We start from the raw sequence: 20,899 nt of genomic DNA, 5'->3' as shown, positions 1-20,899 counted from the left end.
CACACACAAGGGGCACATCCTGTCCCTTCAAATTGAATGGGTGACTGGTTCTGTTACACTGTAACAGTTAACTGTATGTCAGATTTACCTCTGGTCTTTAGGCCCAGTATAGCCTCAGTAGCTTATACCTTAGCACCTAAAATAACTTTGCTAGAGAGTGGTTGGGCTGATTTGGGCTGGTATTCTCTGGGGTGAAGACAGAGCACCGCTTATTGGCCTCTCCTCTAATATACTATTACTGTTAGTGGACCACTATAGCACATATTGTCTCTACAAGATGATAAACTATCCCATACCTGTGTATTTTCATGAACTTTGTAGATAAAGGTGAAGCAGAAAAGTCTCGAAGTGAGCAAAGTAAAATGGAAGAAGCATTCTGTGTTATTAGAAGATGTTTTATCATAGAGTTCTCTTGCCACTCAAATATCTTACTCATACTATTGACTTGTCATTTTGGGTGGATATCCTATAGCTCCGTCAAATAGTGGTCTTCTCGTATTCATCTATTCATTTTAAAGGTGTTGTCCCTATGTCATTCTTGAATAATAATTGTTAGAATCAAAGAAAATTAAGCATACTTACTGTTTTTTATTGTTGTTTCATAAGGCGCAGTTGGTGGATCTGAAATCTGAACTGACAGAGACGCAAGCAGAGAAGGTCGTACTGGAGAAAGAAGTTCACAATCAGCTTTTACAGTTGCACTCCGTTCAGCTTCAGCTTCATGCTAAGACAGGTCAAAGTGTTGACTCTGGTACCATTAAGGCAAAATTGGTAAGTAATTTAGAGGGTGACATATACTTAGATGTATTTTAGATGATGAAGAGGACAATTTTTAATGAAGCTTTTTAATTATAAAAGGTACTATGTGCACATGGTGGGAAATTTAGAAAAATAACAGGAAATGTACAGATCAATGTGACCATTAGCAGTCTTATCCCCTACAGGTGAATATTGATAATATCAATAAACAACTGATACTTAGCATAAGATTTTTCCTATTTAAAAATACATGTATAGATATATTTAAAAGATGTTTATTATAACATAAATAGTTTTTTCCCTACTGTATCATTAGGATTAACTTCAGCTGCATATAACAGAAATTCCAACTAACAGTGGGATTATTTTTGAATAGTACAAGTTATTTTCTTTCATTTTCTTTCTTCTCTTAAAGAAGCCCTGAGACAGGCAGTCCAGAGGTGATATGGCAGCTCCACAGGTGTCAGGGATCCAGGTTCCTTTTGTTGTGCTCTGCCATTTTAGCCCATGGTTTCTCTTCTCGGGATTTCTTCATGTCTATATTCTAGGCAGGAAGAAGGAACATCTAAGGGAAGTGCAAAAGGATGCTTCCCAGCTGCATTAGCCTTCTTTAAAGAACTTTTCATGACATCTTCCGTAACAAATTTTGGCAACCAATTTAGCCATCTCATTGGCTGTCCCTAGCTGCATGTCAGTCGCATGGCCACCTCCAGTAAAATTGGAGTTCTGTTAATCAGGAAGAAGGGGAAAATGGAGTTGGGTGCCAACCACTGGCTTGTTTTTTCTTTTGCTGTTAACATACTATAAGTATTTTCCCTGCCACTGAGCACTTTCTAATGTTGGCATAATGTTTCATTGTATAAATTTTCTGTAATTAACCAGTGCCCTCTTAATCCATATAGGTTGTATAAAAAGAAATGTTTTTGTAACTCATTTCGGTTCTACCTCATGTGTATTGAGTGTGTACCACGTGCCAGACACCTGTTAGCTCCTGGGGACATGGCAATAAGTAAGACAGATACAGCTTGGGAGAGGCAGGAGGTGGAACGATGTTGATGATGAGAGTAATACATTTTTAAGTTTGACTGGTTTTCAGTTAATTCCATTTGATTGGTTTAGTTAGTTTCTAATACTGGTATGTTAAAATTGATTTAAATGAATATTTACATTCTCCTAAAGTCCTTTTAAATTCTGAAATCCTATGAATCTAAGTTAGTAGTGTTTTTTTTAATTGAAATGAGTCAAGATTCCTAACTGCTTCTTTGGAGTATTTGATGTTAACATTTAGAAACAATGTACATTTTCACTAGAGAAGAATTTATCTGAAGTTTTAATAGTAGATTTGAAACAGGCTGCTACAGTGGAGAGACATTGAATCAGGTAGGTTAATTAATTCTGATAAAACAAAATATTTTAATCGAATATTGTCTACTTGCTTATGGATTTGTAAATATATTTGTTCTAACAAACTTTACCCAAATGGTAATTCAACATATGAGAATTTTCCTTGTAATGATTATACCACTAGATAAATTCTTTTGTTTGATATTTTTCTAATTATAAAACTTTTTTCTTATATCTTAAGTCTGTCCCCTCTGTGGAGGAGCTGGTAAGTATGCCGTTTCTGTTTTGCTTTAATATGTCATGCTGATGTCTTCTTAGTGTTTTATTTGCATATTACATGTTGTCACTTTGTATTTGAAAATGATGTTGATGACAACTTTTTATTGTGTCAATACCTGAGAAGTTAAGAGGGTGGCCCATTGCTCTTTTCTCACTACACGTAGTTAAAAGATTTTTCTTTTGTTTGTGATTTGTAGCCATTATTTGTGGATAATCAGTTTTTGACTTCTGAGCCTTGTAACTTGCTCAAACCTCTACTTCGGAAGAGCAATTGGTTTTCCCACTCTAGTGTTGTGAACATATATTAAACAGGCCTAGTTTGTTCTTCCTTTCCCCAGAGAAAGAATGTGCATGTTGGTTTCTTATTCATCCACTGCATGTGTTTTAACTTTTCAGCAGTCTTGAGAATAATTGTGTGGGCTTTGAAACAACTGAATTTTGAAACCCATTATCAGAAATTATTTTAGAAAATAACAGTATATAAATTCTTAATTTTACCACTACCACAACCTAACCAGGTTCCATTTTGTCATATGGCTTTCCTCCTTTTGAAAATATACTATTTGGATATCTGAATACGAAATGAACTTCTTGGCTTTTACCTAATAATAAACAGGTTAAAAAAAAGTTTTTTCTTTAAATCTAGAAGTGATTAACTTCAGTTTTCTTAGTCCTGTTCTTGCTTGCATCTGTTAATTTCAGGCCTGAGAATTTTTCAGATTCGTTAGGGGTTTGAATCATTAAAGCAAAGTGATGGCTTAATGTGTCTCTCGTATTTCATAAGTATTATCTAAATAGCTCATTAAAGTAATTGTAAATAGGTAATCCTCAACATAAAGTTTATTTGGCCCATAAACCAAAGAATTCTTGGTCTTCTAGGGACTCTTTTTCTGAAACAGATAGCATTAACCACAATAAATGTCATAAAAAAGAATTTTGTTCATCTTATCCAAACTGTGGTTTCTTTTGGAACTGATACCTGCCCTTTCAGGAAATAGGTTCTGAAATAAATTGAAATTTTAATAATTCCAAAGTTGTTGTAAAAGGAGGATTCTAGATTATTAGTTCTTCAAACTCCTTTAAAACAGTATCTAGAAATTATGTTCTAATGGTTATAATTTTTTTACAGAAGTTGAAAAAGCCTGCTAATTAATCTTCCTTCTTTTACATACATATCACATTTTTGATCAAAGAAGTGATAAATATATCCGACATTTGGTAGTTGTCATTCATTTTAGCTTGTATATTATTGTTTTGTTTTTAAGATTGTGATACTCACTGCCTTGTATTTGAAGATGTTATATATTGACGTTTAAATGTCATATATTGATGTATGGTTGTCAAAGCAGTTAATTTAGTACCAAGTATAGTTAAATTACCAAAACAGTTAATTAGTACCAAAGTATATTCCATGAATTGCCAAAAGTTTGCTTAAGTTTGTTTCCCAGCTTCTTAATATCCAGAATTAAAAGAGAAATAATTACAACGATCAGTACCCATGCAATAGTAACAATATCATTTGCCATTTGCTCAAGGGAAACAATTTTTCCTGTTGCTAAGGTAGATCTTGAAATCTCATAAAGGGGACACGGCAGTATAGTGAACATTGCCTTCCACATCTTGTCAACAAATATAACCATATTTTCACAGGGTTTATATATTCCATAATTTAATGAGTCAGTAAGAGCACTCTCTGACTTACAGAACAGTAAAAGCAGTTTTACTTAGGATACATACAAGTTTGCAGTGTTTGGATGGTTTTCTTGATCCAAAAATGACCCTTAAAATATCTTCTGGGGCCCTTATGCAACTCTCAGAAGGGTTTTGTTGGGCCATACAATTTGTGTGTGTGTGTGTAAATTCAAATTTGATTGACCTTAGGCAGGATTTTGTACCTTCCATTTTCCACTCTACTTTGTCCTGTATCCGCCTATCTGTCCTGTCCTTGGATCCTGAAGGCATTTACATTTATAACCCTTATGATAAAAATTTAATGGCAAAGATCTTGAGGTTATATTCTCTGGCTAACACCTGTTAATTCACATATATGGACTATCTACCAAGCGGTGTATAGGATGGCATCCTTTTATGAGAGCTGAAATGGATGTGCATCCTTCCTCATAGTAGGCAGGTGAGGTTGATATTTTCCTCAGAAAACAGTTCTTCATTCATTTTAACTTATGGACGAATAGATGAGCCAGATCCCAGTGTTCAGTGCTAATTGACACCGTAGATACGCTTATCTATAGAAGTGCATAATGTGTGAAAGTTTTAATGCAGATGTTACCAGCATTTTTCCATGACCATAAAGGTTTTTTTTAAATTAGAATATCTTTTCTAATTTAAGCTTTGTAAGTTTCTTGTAGTCCTCTATTGTAGTCCTCTAAAATCTGTTAACTATAGAATGTAACTCTATATAGCTGAATGGTTTTGTCTTGCTCTATATAATTGTTGCATTAAAGCTAATTAAATGTTTGGGCGCAACCACCAGAGTGATTATTTTTATTTTCTTTTACTTTCTTGAGTCATTTTTAGAAAATAGAGAGCAGATGCAATTATTCATTGAAGCCACTCCTGTTAGTATGTGTTAGCATGAGCTTAACAAAGACCACTTCTCTTAGTATCTTCAGTATCAAGATACCCCAAAACATGCAATTGCCTTATCTAGAAGTGGTTTGAACACCTTTAGGTGCTAGTTAAAAAAGAACGGGGTCCAGATCTTTGTGTTCCATTTTACAGAAATGAAATGGTAATTTTTATCATATGCTTTCATTGTTGGTATCATAGACTGTGCGCTTTTGTGTATTTTAAGGAACCTGGTCTATTGCTAAGGAGTCTTAAAAGTATTATTGTTACATTATCTTTCTTTTAAAAAATTACAATAGGAGAGAGAACTTGAAGCAAACAAAAAAGAAAAAATGAAAGAAGCTCAACTTGAAGCTGAAGTGAAGTTGTTGAGAAAGGAGAACGAAGCCCTTCGTAGACATATAGCTGTTCTCCAGGCTGAAGTCTATGGGGCAAGACTGGCTGCCAAGTACTTGGATAAGGAACTGGCAGGAAGGTCTGTAAACATAGTACCACTTGTCCTCTTAGCTGACGCATTGGATCTTTAATGAAGTTGGCTCTTATCTGTCGTGATAAATTAGTCTTTACCGTAAGAATTATTTTACAGTTGGCTATAGCTTACTGTTGTTAACGAAGTTAATATTGGTAGGGTTATATATTGCAGATTTATTTAGTCACACTAAATAAGTATTTCTGGTGTGCACACACACGCACTTTGATGGTAACTTGCTGTGAAATGGTGACAACTCTAGAGCTGCATTTTCAGCCGTTCCTGGCCTTGACACCGGAACAGATGATGTTCACGTGGACAGCTCGACTTCCATAAGGAATTCTTTCTCTGATCACTGAAACCCAATGTTTCTTGCCCCTCAAAAACATGTTGGAATGACAGTCATTTTATCAAAGTAGAGTTCTGTTTGCATTAATTTTTTATAGTGAATTATTCATGAACTTTGGTAATTTATTATTAGTATTCAATAATTTTCTGCTCATTGTTTTAATGTCACATTAAGAACTGATGTGGAGCAAATAAAAATGATATATATCCTGTTGAAGTGCACATTTTCTAATAACTTTTACCACATTTAAAATAATCATTTTATAAAAAGAAACTATCATTAGAAGAAATGTTTTTGTACAGTTAGCCTCATCTAAAGACTAGTATCCAATAATACCTGAGTTTGATAACCTACCTTGATTGCATGCCAAACAGGAAAGACGTTAATTGACATTAGTCTCATAAATTATTCTTTAGATGTATTTGAATTAACTATATGATTAAAGAAGGTCTCATTTCCTCTTTTTTTTTAAACTAGTTATCCCTTGAAGACGTCTGTCATTTTCAGAGTTTTCATGTTTACAAAGCTGAGAGACATCAGAAAGTTCCTGAGTATTAGTTTTATTATCGCCTTAGATTTATGCAAAAGCTACTTTTGTTTAGTGATTCTTCTGAATTACCTCTATAGTATGCCTAATGAAAAACTAACTGAATTAACTCTTTTCCCGATATGAAGGGTCCAACAAATACAATTACTAGGACGAGATATGAAGGGACCTGCTCACGATAAGCTTTGGAACCAGCTGGAAGCTGAAATACATTTACATCGTCACAAAACGGTCATCAGAGCCTGCAGAGGACGGAATGACCTGAAACGACCGATGCAAGCACCCCCAGGCCACGTACGTTGGCTTTATTACTGTTCTCACTCAGCCTCTTCCTTCTTTCTTTAGTCAGAAGTCTTCCCTATTTTTTTTATTCTAGTGCTATTTAAAACCTTTATTTAAAAAGTGAAAGTGGGATTAAACTTATTTAAAACAGACACATATTTAAAGTTTCCACAACCCATAGCTCTTTACAGAATTACTAATGCCCTGAAAGTGATATTTCTGAAGACAGGTGAACTGTTGCTAGCAAATGCATATTGCTAGTACTTTGGCTCAAAATTCAGAATTTTCCTGGATCATGATTAGGCATGTTTAAATTTATTTAAAGTTTAGCAGAAAGTGTGGTCATACTGATAAATTGGCCAATATTTTGGGTAGTTCTTTAAGGGAATTTTTGGTAACTAGATTCAAATATAGTTTCTGAACTAGCATTTACACCTGTTTGGTCTTGAATTAAGATGGAATTTGAGATCTGTGTCCAGTTGTCTGCTTCTGGTAGCCATCATTGTACAGGAGCTTTCCTTTCTATCTGGATAAAGCTTTATAAAATTTCATTACAACAGCTGCTTGATAATACAGACTTTAATATAATAAAAGCGTGTCTAACTCCTACCCAGTGGTTTACATATCGTAGTACCAGATAAAGGATGGCCTTAAATAGTAAAATTATTTGTTGCCTCGGCAAAGATTATTGTAAGAAGAATTGATATATAGATGGAGTTGGTAGGAGAGAAGTGGGAATTGCAATAAATCTTTATTCCATTGTCTTCTTTGAAACATTGGTGGTCCCCGTTAACTTCTAGGCAGTGGCCAGCTGGCAAAAGTTATTTTATGCTAAATAAAGGAGTATGAGCCTTAACCTGATAATCATGGGATTTTAAAATAAAATGGTGGACTTAATAAGATTTAACATTATTTTGACCATTACTTTGGTATAGTGAAGAAGATATTTTGGAAGAAGGCCTAATTGGAGTCGAGGTACATTAGACAGATACTAGAGAAATCCAAGGAGAAAGTGATGAGAGCAGGGGAAGTGCATTTGAGAGGAAGGACAGGTTTGAGAGGATTAGAATCAATAGGACTTGGTGTCTAACTGCTTTTGCTTAAATAGGTGAGTGAGAATTAAGAGTCTAGGTTTTTGGTTTGGGCAACTGGGTGAAATGATAAAGCAAATAGATTGATAAAGCAAATAGAAGAAAAGGTAGGTTTTGGAGAAAAGATGTTGAGATAGTTTTAGACATGTAAGTGTTTGAAGTCCCAGTGGGACAGCCAAGATATATCCAGTTGGCTATATGACTCTCAAATTCAAGAGAGAAGTCTGAGTTGAAGAAATATTAGGGAAATCATCCATCTCTTGTAACTGAAACCATGGAATTGATTAAGTCACCCAGGGAAAGTATATAGAAAGTGAAAAGAACAGGAGGCCAAGGATGGAAAGAAACTTTTATGGAGTAAGGGAAAGAAGTGGATTACCAAAGGAAGAAGCCTGAGATGGAGCTGTTAGATACAGGCCATCCTGGAAAGTAGTGTAATAGAAACCAAGGAAAAAAGAGTTTCAAGGAGGGATTAGTGAACAGTATCAACTTTCTGCAAGGTTCAAGTAGGGTAGTGACTAAATAAAGTATTCATTGGATATTGCCATACTGGTTACCAGTGACTGTGGAGAAGACAATTTCAGTGGAGCAAGTTGGGGCAAAACCCTAATTATGGTGACTGGAGAAATGAATGTGGGAGCCAGGGAAGTAGATGTAGTTAGGATTAACTTTGTGTGGAGGTTAAGGAAAGATGGAGGGGGGATAGTAGCTAAAGAAGATGGGGGATGATTGAAGGGTTTTTGTTTTGTTTTGTGTTTGTACATGGTCAGTATTTTAAAGCTGGAAGAGGCTTAGAATTTATTTATATGCTGAACAGGGAAAGAGTAAAGCTACCAGAGAAAGAATTATTGACGGCACAAGGTCCTTTATTTAAGAGGTAGACATCATACCTCAAGGGAATGAAGAAGTAATTAATGATCCAGTTGGCAATTTATGTTTCAATCCTACGAATCAGTTAAAATGGATGTAGATCTTTAAGATACTTTCTAGTGAAGATGAACAGTTACCCCCTTTTATTTCTTGGAGATAGTTGTTCATCAATTCCTGGCGATAGTTTCTTTTGTAATGTCCTACAATTTAAAAAGAGAGGTATTAGTATTAAAGAAATGAACAAAAGGGTAAGAAAATCATCTATACATTTCACTGTATTAACAGAACAACTATTTTTGCTTTTCTATCTGTTACTGTCTTTATACTGTGTATCAATTCCAGGAAATTAATAAAGATTTCTAGAAGCAAATTACATAGCATGGGTTTATTCTATTTGGTATATTATTTAAATAGTACTAATTTTCCTTCTTTTTTCCCCCCAAATAAGGATCAAGACTCTTTAAAGAAAAGCCAAGGTGTTGGTCCAATTAGAAAAGTTCTCCTCCTTAAGGAAGATCACGAAGGCCTCGGCATTTCAATTACAGTAAGAAGTAGTGCTCCCAGTCTCCTTTGCTACAGTTACCTAGTATAATCCTGCTTCTTTCTTGGACATCATTGGCAAGCAAAGTATTCTGGATATATTTTCTAAATAACTAAATTTATTCCCATGGGCACCAATGCTTTCGTGTAAACTTTTTTTTGTATGTAAATCTTCCTAATAACTGTGATATATTACTCTAGTAATAGTATTACTGTAGTAGAGGTATTGCGTTAGTAAGCATAGTTTACATTTTCATTATGACTCAGGTCATAGTTCTGTCCCATATCCTGTGATCCCTGCAGGAGCCTTTGAGAATGGATGTGACTATTTTCTTCCATGTTAAATGGCCCCAGATTGTATTGTTCTTTTCTCTATAGCATGTGTTATCTTCCTCTTGTCTCATTTCTTTGCTGTCAGATTTCACTGGCCCTTGGGTCCAAGTATTCTTCCTTTTTAAATTTGATACCTTCACAAACAGTTGTCTTGGGCAGCATTCCTGAGAGCAATCTGTTATAAAGTACATGTATTTGGAGTCATTTTGCTGTTGTTGAGAGCTGTGTTCCAGATGAATGGATACGATGGCTTTACTCTAATTTTCATTGGGTAATACTTAGGCATTACCTAAGGTCATTTGCTTTCTGGTATTGCTTAATGTAGGAATGTTTCTTATAATAAAAAGTTTATCCGATGGGTACTTATTGAACACCTACCTTTTTGAATGCACTGCCCTCAAAGAGCATAAATTTAGTAGGATAAATTATGTATATATGTATACATATATATATATATATATGTACTCGCACACATGCATGAATAACCATGGCACAAGCTAGAAAATGAAAGGTACCAAATACTGCATTTCATCATTTCTATGTTGTCTATTTTTTCACATTTTAACATCTCTTAAATTGAGATTCATCTTACAATCTTATAGTTATTTTTGTGGTACATAAAATAATGGTGTTTTTATCTTTCATAGTGATTTAGATTTGATAAAAATCTGTTAGTGCTGTGGACTACTAATACATAAAATATTTTTATTTATGTTTAAAAGAGTTTAGCCAATTGTAGTTTTTTAGTTTTTCAGGGGTTTTTTTTTTTTGGCTCTGGAATGTGTTTTAGAAAAGCATATGTATGTTGTTAGTCATTTTAGTCAGAGGTAACTCATTGGTACTCCTAATAGTTAATTTACTAATACCTAAGTAGCAAATAAGATTTCACTCAGCATACACAGTATTGGTGCTTATTGAAATATATTTCTGGGGCCTGCCCTGTGGCCAAGTGGTTAAGTTTGCATACTCCACTTTGGCGGCCCAGGGTTTCACTGGTTCAGATCCTGGGCACGGACATGGCACCACTCATCAGGCCATGCTGAGGCGGGGTCCCACATGCCACAACTAGGAGGACCCACAATTAAAATATACAACTATGTACTGGAGGGATTTGGGAAGAAAAAGCAGAAAAAAAAAAAAAAGATGGCAACAGTTGTTAGCTCAGGTGGCAATCTTTAAAAAAAAAAAAGAAATATATTTCTAAGAAAATATTTTATTGTTAGAATAGTCTGTGACTATACAAAGAGTAAACTAATTTACTGCTTTTGTTTATTTGTTTTTTGGTTAGGGTGGGAAGGAACATGGCGTTCCAATTCTGATTTCTGAGATCCACCCTGGGCAACCTGCCGATAGATGTGGTGGGCTGCATGTTGGTGATGCTATTCTGGCTGTTAATGGAGTGAACCTAAGGGATACAAAGCATAAAGAAGCTGTAACCATTCTTTCCCAGCAGGTGAGTTCCCTTTACCTTTACGTAATTAAAAGTGGATCTGTCAATTGGTTCTTTTTGAATCTGTTGAATATTTTATACTTTCCTAGGAGGTTTCTCAAATACTGAAGTGTTTATATAAAGATACTAGTTTCCTTTGATTTGGGGCTTTTATCAAAGACATTCAGCCAGATTTACTGAAAAAGGAGACTTTATTTGTTCTTTTCCACAGCTGTGTAACTTTGAGCAGGTTACGTAAGTCCTCATCTGAGAGCAGTAAGGATTAAGTATGTTAATACGTATAAAGTGCTCAGAACAAGACCTGGCACTTAGAAAGCCAAACATCATTAGTGACTAAAGCACTGTACAAATATATTATAGAAAAAACAATGCTAGAAGTGTATTGATTTTATAGTCCTAAATGTTAGAACTGAAAGTTCCTTAGAAATCATTTAGCCCAACCCACTTACTCTAAATGAGTAAACAAAAGTTCTTAGAGATTAAATGATTTGCTCAAAGTCTCAGAGCAAATAAATTAGAGAGTTTGGATTCCTATCCAAGGGTCATATTTGTTATCCAGTGTCCTTAAGCTGTTTTGTTTTGTTTTTTCTTTCAAGAATAGGGTTAAGGGAATTCGAAAGACGGTGGTAGTACACTGAGATGTTTGTTGGATCATCAGTGTAGTATGCCAGTGTTGAGTTGAATTTCTGAGTTGGAAGTGAATTTCTAGCTCATTTGGTTCAACTCTACATGATGCATAAATCTCTACAGTATCGCTAATTAAATGATTGCATTTAAGGGAGGGTTTGTTGATGATAAAGCAGTCCATTCCATTGTTGTATATTCCTGATTTTGGAAAGCGCTTCCCTCTTATTAAGCCTAAAATCTGTGACTCCATGACAGCTACCCACAGACCGAATTCTGTCACCTAGAACTTTACTGAAGACTTCTGCGTTATCTGTCTCACCAAAATGATATTTTTAAAGCATTATCTGTTAAGGGAGATCTAAGAATGCAACCCTAGCCTCTTTAAGTTAGTGTTTTCTTAACCCAACTTTGCTGTCATCCAGTGGCGTAAGAGTGGGCGAACAGCAGCAGTGGTGGGCAGTCATGAAGTTTTAAGGAAATGCTAATAAGCACATATTAAAATTCTGAAGCATAACTTTAAACTGCTGGGAAAGAGGAGCACCAAAGAGACTAACTTAGTGAGGAGCAGTGAAAAGTGGCATGCTTTCTTCTGAGCAAAAGCAGGCCATAATTTTCAGAGTTGTAAATACCAGACTTGTGTGTAGTGATTATAGTCTCTTATAAAATGACAATTACAGCTTGGAATTTTTTTTAACGTAAAATAATCTGTAACTTTTCACTTGAACATGAAGTTGTTAAAGACTAACAGTACACATATTCCACGTGTAGTCCAGTGTGGTAGAAAGAGCAAAGAGCAAGGACTTCGGAGTCAGATTTCTATTTTTCTGTTTTTACTTGTTCATCGTATTGGAAGTTACCTGCTCTCTCCAGGTCTCACTCAGGTTTGTCATTCATGTAAAAGAGACTACAATAGGGTTATTCTGAGGATTGAAGGATATAATTTTGCACAATAAATAAAGGAATTTCTGTAGAATATTACTGAACATAATACCTTGATTAACACTATGTCTGGTACTCAGTGAAAGTTAAGGAACAAAACCCATTCAGTAGGACACCAGACATCATTGTACAGGTTTCTTGAGTTAGTCAAGGAAGAGTTTATGCGATGCCATTAAGTGCAACTTTAATATCTGACTATTTAGATGATTTGCTGAATTGCTGTGTAAAGTACAAAATGGCAAAATGACTTTTAAACAGAACATTGGTTCCAAAAATTCTGTAAATTGAATAGTTAACATCCTTTTTTATTTTAGGTCTATTAACAAAAATATTGTGATCAGTAGAAAGAACTATTGTAATATTAAAAAGAAATTACTTGTAGAGAGGATTCGTGGGGTTGATCTGGACACTTCTGAAACTTCTAAGTTCTCCTCTATCTCTTGAGATTCTAGAATTTCATTATTTGTTGTCTTGAAAGGAGCTACATCTGAGGTCTGACTACTTCTCCCCAGCCCAAAGAATTTGGCTTTTTAATTACAATGTTAATAACTTGACTTCCTCATTTTCTTTCCCCATTTTAGAGAGGAGAGATTGAATTTGAAGTAGTTTATGTGGCTCCTGAAGTGGATTCTGATGATGAAAATGTGGAGTATGAAGATGAGAGTGGACATCGTTACCGGCTGTACCTTGATGAGTTAGAGGGAGGTAGTAATCCTGGTGCTAGCTGCAAAGACACAAGCGGGGAAATCAAAGCGCTACAAGGTAAAAATCACTCTAAAAGTTATTATTAATTATTTACTATTAATAAACTTTTAAAATATAAAAGCCTGAGATGTTCTCAGTAACACTGGTTTAATGATTCACTAACAGAATGCATGGCTTTCCCTTGCTTATACTTTTATTGTACGCTGGTAACTATGCCAGAATTTTATTTACATGTAAATTTTCCTAGATTCATCTTGAGCTTTAAGACAAGTACGTTACTTGAACTACAAGTGATCCTTGAAAAATAAGTAAAATTCAAGTTTTGTAGACTCTGAAAAAAGACCAACAATACCTTTTAGAGTAGATATATCCTAATGTCATCTTACTGTCTTAATGAAAATTCTTCTGTCATAATACAATGATTTATTAACTAAATATGAGTAAGTGATTAGACTGTTGTCTGTGATTGTTTTTAGAATCAGTATATATGATCTTGAGGAGTTTTGGTTTGGTTCGTTTGCTATCATTTATGCATATTTTAAAGAAAAATTGTTGCACTTTCTTTTACATAGAGCAAAGGTTCTTAAATTGTGATCCGTGGACTTCTGGGTCCCTGAAACCTTTCCGGAGCTTCATGAAGTCAAAACTTTTCATAATACTACTAAAACGTTTCTCTTTTTTTGCTGTGTTGATATTTGTACTGACAGTGCAAAAGCAATGGGGGTAAAACTACTGGTGCCTTAGTACGAATCAAGGCAGTGACACCACTGCACTTACGACACTTCTGTACTAGTGACGCCACTGTACCGGTACTCTTTGTTTTCTTCCTTGCCGTCCACTCAGAGTAAAAGAAGAAGAAAATGCCAGTTTCACTTAAGAATATCCTTGTTGCATTAGTAAAAACTGTTCCTTTTATTAAATCTTGATCCTTGAGTGCATGTTTTTTATATTCTGTGTGATGAGATGGGAAGTATGCATAAAGCACTTACTCTGCATGCTGACCTACGATGCTCGTCTTGAGGAAAAATACTTCAGTGATTAAGTTGCTAGCTGAACTAGCCATGTCTTTCATGGAAGGCAATTTTTACTTGAAAGAATGACAAGTTATGGTTATTCATGCTGTTTGGCAGCCATTTTCTTTAAAATGAACAAAGCGAGTCCATCACTTCAAGGAAAACAAGTGGCAATACGGTTATGCACTGCATAACATTTCAGTCAACGATGGACCACGTATACAATGGTGTCCCAGAACGTTAATACCATATAGCCTAGGTGTGTAGTGGGCTGTACCATCTAGGTTTGTGTAAGAACACTGTGATGTTTACACAATGACAAGATCACCTAATGACGCATTTCTCAGAATGAATCTTTGTTATTAAGCAATGAATGACTATTGCCAGTGATGAAATGTGAGCTTTCAAGTGAAAATTAGAATTTTGTAACATGCATCAACCACCATGAGCTTGACAGCTTCCCAACACTTAAAGAACTTTTCTAATAAGATTGCTGGTGATATTAATGAATGCGATATTTGATATGGTAAAAGGAAATGTGTCAGTTTTTGGAATTGCTACATAACTGAGTGATCTTATGGTTTTCAAATGAGCAGTGCATGATGTTATAAAATCCTTTATGGGTAAAAGAGCCATTCAGAGTGCAGGATAAACAAATGGATTTTAATGTAACAGAGTGTGAAAAGTTAATTGATAGGGGTTTCAAATTCTATATTGTCAAATTTTGGTATAATACCAAAGAAGAATATTGACAGTTATTTGAAAAGGCTGTTAAACTACTCTTTCCTCTTCCAACTACATATCTGTGTGAAGGTGAACTTTCTTCATACACTTGTAGCAGCTTCAGCAGAAGCAATTGTGAGAATCCAGCTATCTTCTGTAAAGCCAGACATTAAGGATCTTTGCAAAATTGTAAAATAATACTACTCTTCAGACTAAATTTTTTGGAAAATAGAGTTATTTTCACTAAGCAAATATGTTATTTATGTTAACATTTATTGGGTTTATTGTCATTTTTAACGAATAAATTTTTTTAGATTTCTGTTTTAATTACTAATATGGCAAATATCAGTAACCCACATAACATTAATAACCCACACGAACAGAAGCTTTTTGGAGTCCTCAGTACTTACTAAGAGTGTAAGGGCATTCTGAGACCAAGAAGTTCGAGAACTTCTGGGATAGAGTTTTATAGTGAATGGATGAACTTTTACCCTTTTGGTAAGCCTGTATGTTATGAATTATCTACACAAAGACATTATTATTAAAGCAATGATTGCTCTCCCCATGTATCTTGAACAAAACCATTGTGGCAGGATGTCAAAACCTTACACTGTTGGGCTGTTCTCCCTATGATCTCATTGTCTTTCACCCTTTGTGCTATTTTCTGTCAGGACTAGAAAGCTTGTGCCCTCCTTTTTTGCAGCTGAGGCTAAAAGACTTCTCTGTCACCTATGTAAATTGCAGACCACTTAAAATGTGACTCAAATAACCAAAAATGTATATACTCTTAGGATATTATTATTAACTGACTCAGATCACAAAAAATAAATCCTTTGGTTATTGTTTAGCCCATGTCCATACTTCATAGCTCACTAAACAGATGACATGGTCAACTCTCATTTACTTGTAAGCCTATTATCTATTCTGTAGATTAACCAAAATTAGTTTTAAATTTTATCTGGACATTGTCTTGCCAACAAACTAGAATTTTAGCGATAAACTAGTATGTGCCTCAGTGAAATGAAGTTAAATAATCTGAAAGCAAAATGTAAAAGAAAATCAATTTATAGTTCAGTAGCAGTTTTTGTAAGTATTGACTGAATTTTATGATTGTGTGTATCGATTCTAAGTTTCATGGAAAATATGCTGGGAAATTTTATACAATTTTTAGATAGGTCCAATAGATAATATTAACAAATCCATCCAATGTTTGTTATCTGCTATAAGAAGGAAGTACTTGATTAATCTAGGGCCCGTTATTTGCCTTATATTACTATCATTAATTATAGTGGGCCTGCCTTTGTGTTTGCTCAATAAAATTGTGACTTTTTTTTCAGACTTAGAGAATGTCTGCTTTGTTCTCTTTCTTTCAGGATTTAATAAGAAGGCGGTAACTGAGGGACATGAAAACGGCGACCTAGGAACTTCCAGTGAAACCTCACTAGAAGACAGTGCTTCTAAGTTAGAGGATCCGCACAGTCCGTGTCAGAGAAAATCTTAAATTGACTGTCCCCCCGCAAGGCGGCTAATGAGACTGTTCTGAGTTTGGGGCATTAGGGAAGATGGTGACAGACTACACAAGATCAAGGGAGGCTGTTTGTTGCCTAAATGAAAGGCGGGTACCTCAGGGCTTCACGTGAGCAATTCTAGATGCATAAAACTCCCTGTTTTCTGCGGTCTACGGTAATTAGCTATTGCATGTAAAGCAATTTTGATTTCCTGAAAATTGTAAAGCGCCAAAGCATGAGTTTCCCAAAGGGATATTACTAGGCTCTTAAGTACCAGGTGAAGCACTACTGTTTTGTTTGGTTCCTTTCCACTTAGTAGAAGGACAGTGCTAACTGGAATATAAGAAATAGCCTTTAAATACAAGAGAATAAATGAATTCATATTATATATTGCAGAATGTTAAGTGCAGTGTTTCAAAGGACAGAACTTGACTCAATGAATTGCAGAAAAGTAGGCTTGACTTAATTTTTTTTTAAACTGAAAGAATGGTTTTAGGTTTTTTTTTAATTTATTGTGCATCCTGATATCTAAATCAGTTCTTAATCATTTCTTGTAATGAGTTTGCCTTTCAGCTTTATTCAGTGCAGTACGGAGCAGTTTTCTTTAAGGAATCCTTTATCAATCAATGCTGCACTAGAAATAGTTTTCAAAAAGTTGTTGTACGTCGTACTTTCCTGGTTTTTAAAGAAATGCAAATGAGGGTAAAATATCTGTTCACAATTATGTTGATCTGTGTGCATGGTTATTGGAGCATCACGTGATTACTGTTTAGTCTCAAAGCTTTTTTTTTTTCTGGGATCCACGAAAGACAGTTTTACACATTTTGAGTTGTTCACAAAGTTTGTCTTGTTGTGATAGTCCTGGCACTTAAAGATACATTTTTCTGGCAGTAAAAGCTTAAATTTATTACTATGTCAACAAAATACGTTACATTCAAACAGCAGTTTTTTCTCAGAGTAACTGATTTGCCAATCATCTCAAAAGCTGAGGCACTGGTCATCAAGACAGGGGAAGACATTTTGATACAGTAATTGCTTTGGTTGGGCGTTTCACGTCAGTGTGATGTGTGACTAAAGCGCTTTTCATATGCAAACTACAGACGTGCTCCATCTCTTATCCCAGGATGCAGCATAGAGTGCCTGCCCTCTTATCTGCAGGCCCCTGAACCCAGCTGGGGAGTAAAACATTGCATTTAAAGAGGTGATAGTTTTGCCAATATCACTGTTTTATTAAAGGTTACACATATTAGGGGATATTAAGTGGGGAAAACCTACAAGGCTTTTAGAGTATTATCAGTATCTTCATTTCTAATACTCAGATGTTATGTGACATAAAACACATCTTCTTGTCTTTCCTAGGTGCACTATATATTTGTTCATAGGTAAATCTATAAAATGTATATACTTTATTTGGTGGTTTTGCTATTTATGAATTTTTGTTTTAACTTTTGCTCATTTATGGCTTGTTTGGGGTGGGGTTTTGTTCATCTGTATATCACCATGTTAATTTGTGATAGAGATGCAATTCATAGTGTATGTTGTTATGATATTAAAATGCCTTAGTGTAACGTTGCCTCTAAGCAAAAGCTAGTGTATAATTGTACAACTGACTGAGCAAGCTACATGTTACTGTTTGCTCCTGACAGGCTAGGCCTCTTAAAAGAAAAAAGTATTTTTTTCTTTCTGCATTCCCCCTACTCCAGACACATACCCCATGCATGACATGAGATCTGCAAACTGGATTTTAGCCGGTGTATTCATTTACTCAAAAAAATGTCCATGGTAGCATATCTGAAACTTTTTTGTTGTGACTTGGACCGTATTATTATTATTTTTTTAAAACACAGATGGGATGGGATGACCTTGGCATTTTTTCAGAGAATATCCTTTATTTACTATGACTGAATCCTTAGGAAATACTAGCTAAAAACCTTTTGATTTTCAAGAACTATCTAATGAGTCTATAAAGAGTTTTTTAGAGCCTTGAATTGGCATTTCTGTGAGGATGCTGTGTAATACAAAGGAATGTATAAGATGTGATATAAACTCCTTGCGAGGGCTGATTAGCAGAATGAATAGTTTTCCAGGTAGTTTAAAATTGTACAGGTCTGTTGCCTTTCCTTCCTGCTTCGCCTTGGTTCGCAGGCCTGTGCAAGAGCAGTGTTGGTCAGAGGGTCCTGTGAGCTGCCTGGTCGGTGTTCAGAAAGGACCCAGTTCAAAGTTCCTTTTAGAATATATGGCTTTTGGGGGATAAACTAAGAATTATAGACTTTTTCCAAAGGACTGAATGAGAAGCAGTTTTTATATTTTCACACTTATAGGAAAGAAACTCATAACACTCAGGTTTCTAGGACAAAACCAAACAGATCAGGAGAGAACTGTTGCAAAGCCATTACAGTTAAAAAGTAAAAAGAAAAATACACAAATGCATACATAAACAGAATAGCTGAGGAAAACTTTCAGTAGAGTGTGAGGGTTGTGTGTATGTGTGTATTTACATTTTAACCTCTACAGTTCTCTTCTACAATATCTCTTGTGAATGAGATGGAAAAACAACATTTGAGTTAGGAGACTTGTTAAAATAGATTTAAAGAAGATGAAAATTTTTTGAGTCTCAGTAATTATAACTGAACAATTGCCAAAAATTAGCACAGCTTGTCCTTGGTGTTGGTTTTATTCCCCCAACAGTGGACTTATTTTGTGTTCGTGTTTAGAAATGAAATATATTGATTCACGTGTAAGTTGCACATTATTTGACATCTCCATTATGTAATCCACTATTCCACCTATCCAGTCTTCCACTTAGGGTCAGCCTCAGATCTATAGGATTTATGACAAATGTATTATATCTAGTTGAATTGAGTTGAGTTTAATATTTTTTTATTAGCTTGTAAATAAAGTTGGCATCTTCTACATTAAAATGGTATTGATCTCATTAAAAAAATAAACATTTCACGTTTCTTTCACATTAAATATTTTGGTTTATTATTTATTTCCATAGCTTCTGTTATTTGTACCAACATGTCAAAAAGTCCATGCAAAGGCTGAACCTAGTTACTATAGTGGAACATCTTTTTTTTGGTAGGAATTAACTGTTTGATCTTGGGATCTGTTTAATATGAGTTAGCTAAAAACATGTGGGTTGGCAGGAGCTGCCAGAGCAACTGTGGGACCAATTCTGTGTTGAAACTTAGCAGATGGCAGAAACCCTGGTCACCTTAGGTTAGTTTTTTGTTACAAATATTGATGGCCAATGTTATCTATGAGGATAATGTTGATAAAAATTAGAAGATGAAACCTTAGATACTATGTAAGAGGATGTTCTTCAGTTTTGTCATCTAAGCATATATAATTTAGAAGTTCCCAAATTATTTGTAAAATAAGTTTTAGAAGCATCTGTAAACATTGTTCAGTCTCTTTGCATCAGAAGTTTTACATATTGTCATTTATAGTCAGCCTAAGAACTAGGTGTAAAATGTTTAGGAATACCTTAAGGTATTTGAAGTCAATCAGGAAGATAAACTTACAAATGGTATTTTACTCTAAGTATTAATTAATATAAATCATATTTCAGAAAATTACCTGCCGTGAACATTTAGAAATACTTATTTTTTGTCATGGACTGACCTTGGTTTAGCCCTAATACAATGTGCTGTCTTGGTGTCAGTTTAAAGTCCCCACTCCATGAAGCAATTTGGAAAAGTCTTTTTCCAGAAGTCACTTGCATAGGATATTGTTCAATTTATGAAATGTAAACGATTATTTGATTTTCATTGTTAATCAGTGTTCTGTTTTCGGTGGTTTTATAACTATTTTTAACTGAAAGGTATTGCAAATTACCATGTGCTGTTGGTGCTAAATATTTGTTGGATAGCAGGTCTTCAGGCGTATTTCGAGAGCTATAACCACTGTTGTGAGTGTCTCAGATCTCCAGCAGGAGGGAGCATAACTGACTGAAGGAAGGCCCGGTGGCTGCACTCTGAAATCCGTCCCTGTGTCAACACAGAGGCTCCGCTTCTCACGCTGCTGCCAGCCAACGACTGCTCGTGACGAGGATGTTATGACTCCTGACTTGGGCTTGGGGCCTCCCTGACGGTCTTGCCAGACTCCTTTAGGATTACGTTATAGTCTAAGATGCTTTCACTGGACCTTCCACCTTTCATTCACCTGAGGTCATACCTGTGTCAGGATCTGGTTGCCTCCCAGCCTCCCACCAACCCCAGCCCCCTCCCAATTTTCCCTCACCAGCGTTGCCCTAATAAATGTCATACCACTGATCTCTTCTTGGTCTTGGCGCCTGCTTCTTAGAGAACCCAGACTAACACAAGTGGACCTGGAGTGACATCTGACGAAACAGGTTAATAGGAGATTAGGAACTGGCTCATCCCACACTCAATGGGTGAAGAGGATGACATCCTGGTCAGTAAGTGGGGTACATATGGTCCTTAGCACAAGCTCATGGCTCAGTTACTAAATATTTCACAG

The 20,899-nt window shown here is 35.3% G+C and overlaps 1 protein-coding gene across 2 annotated transcripts in view; it reads left to right on the top strand.

Moving 5' to 3' along the window:
* GOPC (golgi associated PDZ and coiled-coil motif containing) overlaps positions 1-20,691 on the top strand; it is a 46,912-nt gene extending 26,221 nt beyond the window's left edge. The window contains exons 2-9 of one of the 2 annotated variants that reach the window (XM_023650975.2): positions 607-771; positions 2,345-2,368; positions 5,268-5,443; positions 6,462-6,627; positions 9,025-9,120; positions 10,738-10,902; positions 13,047-13,227; positions 16,280-20,691. In XM_023650975.2, coding sequence (XP_023506743.2) covers positions 607-771; positions 2,345-2,368; positions 5,268-5,443; positions 6,462-6,627; positions 9,025-9,120; positions 10,738-10,902; positions 13,047-13,227; positions 16,280-16,407 — 1,101 coding nt within the window. In that variant the 3' untranslated portion in view covers positions 16,408-20,691. The remainder of the gene's footprint in view (positions 1-606; positions 772-2,344; positions 2,369-5,267; positions 5,444-6,461; positions 6,628-9,024; positions 9,121-10,737; positions 10,903-13,046; positions 13,228-16,279) is intronic. The other variant, XM_023650976.2, reaches the window with a different exon arrangement.
* Positions 20,692-20,899: the final 208 nt, after the last annotated feature.

The sequence above is a fragment of the Equus caballus genome, chromosome 10 (genome assembly GCF_041296265.1).
Source record: "Equus caballus isolate H_3958 breed thoroughbred chromosome 10, TB-T2T, whole genome shotgun sequence".
NCBI classification, from domain to species: Eukaryota; Metazoa; Chordata; class Mammalia; order Perissodactyla; family Equidae; genus Equus; species Equus caballus.
This window is presented reverse-complemented; position numbering and strand designations above follow the sequence as displayed.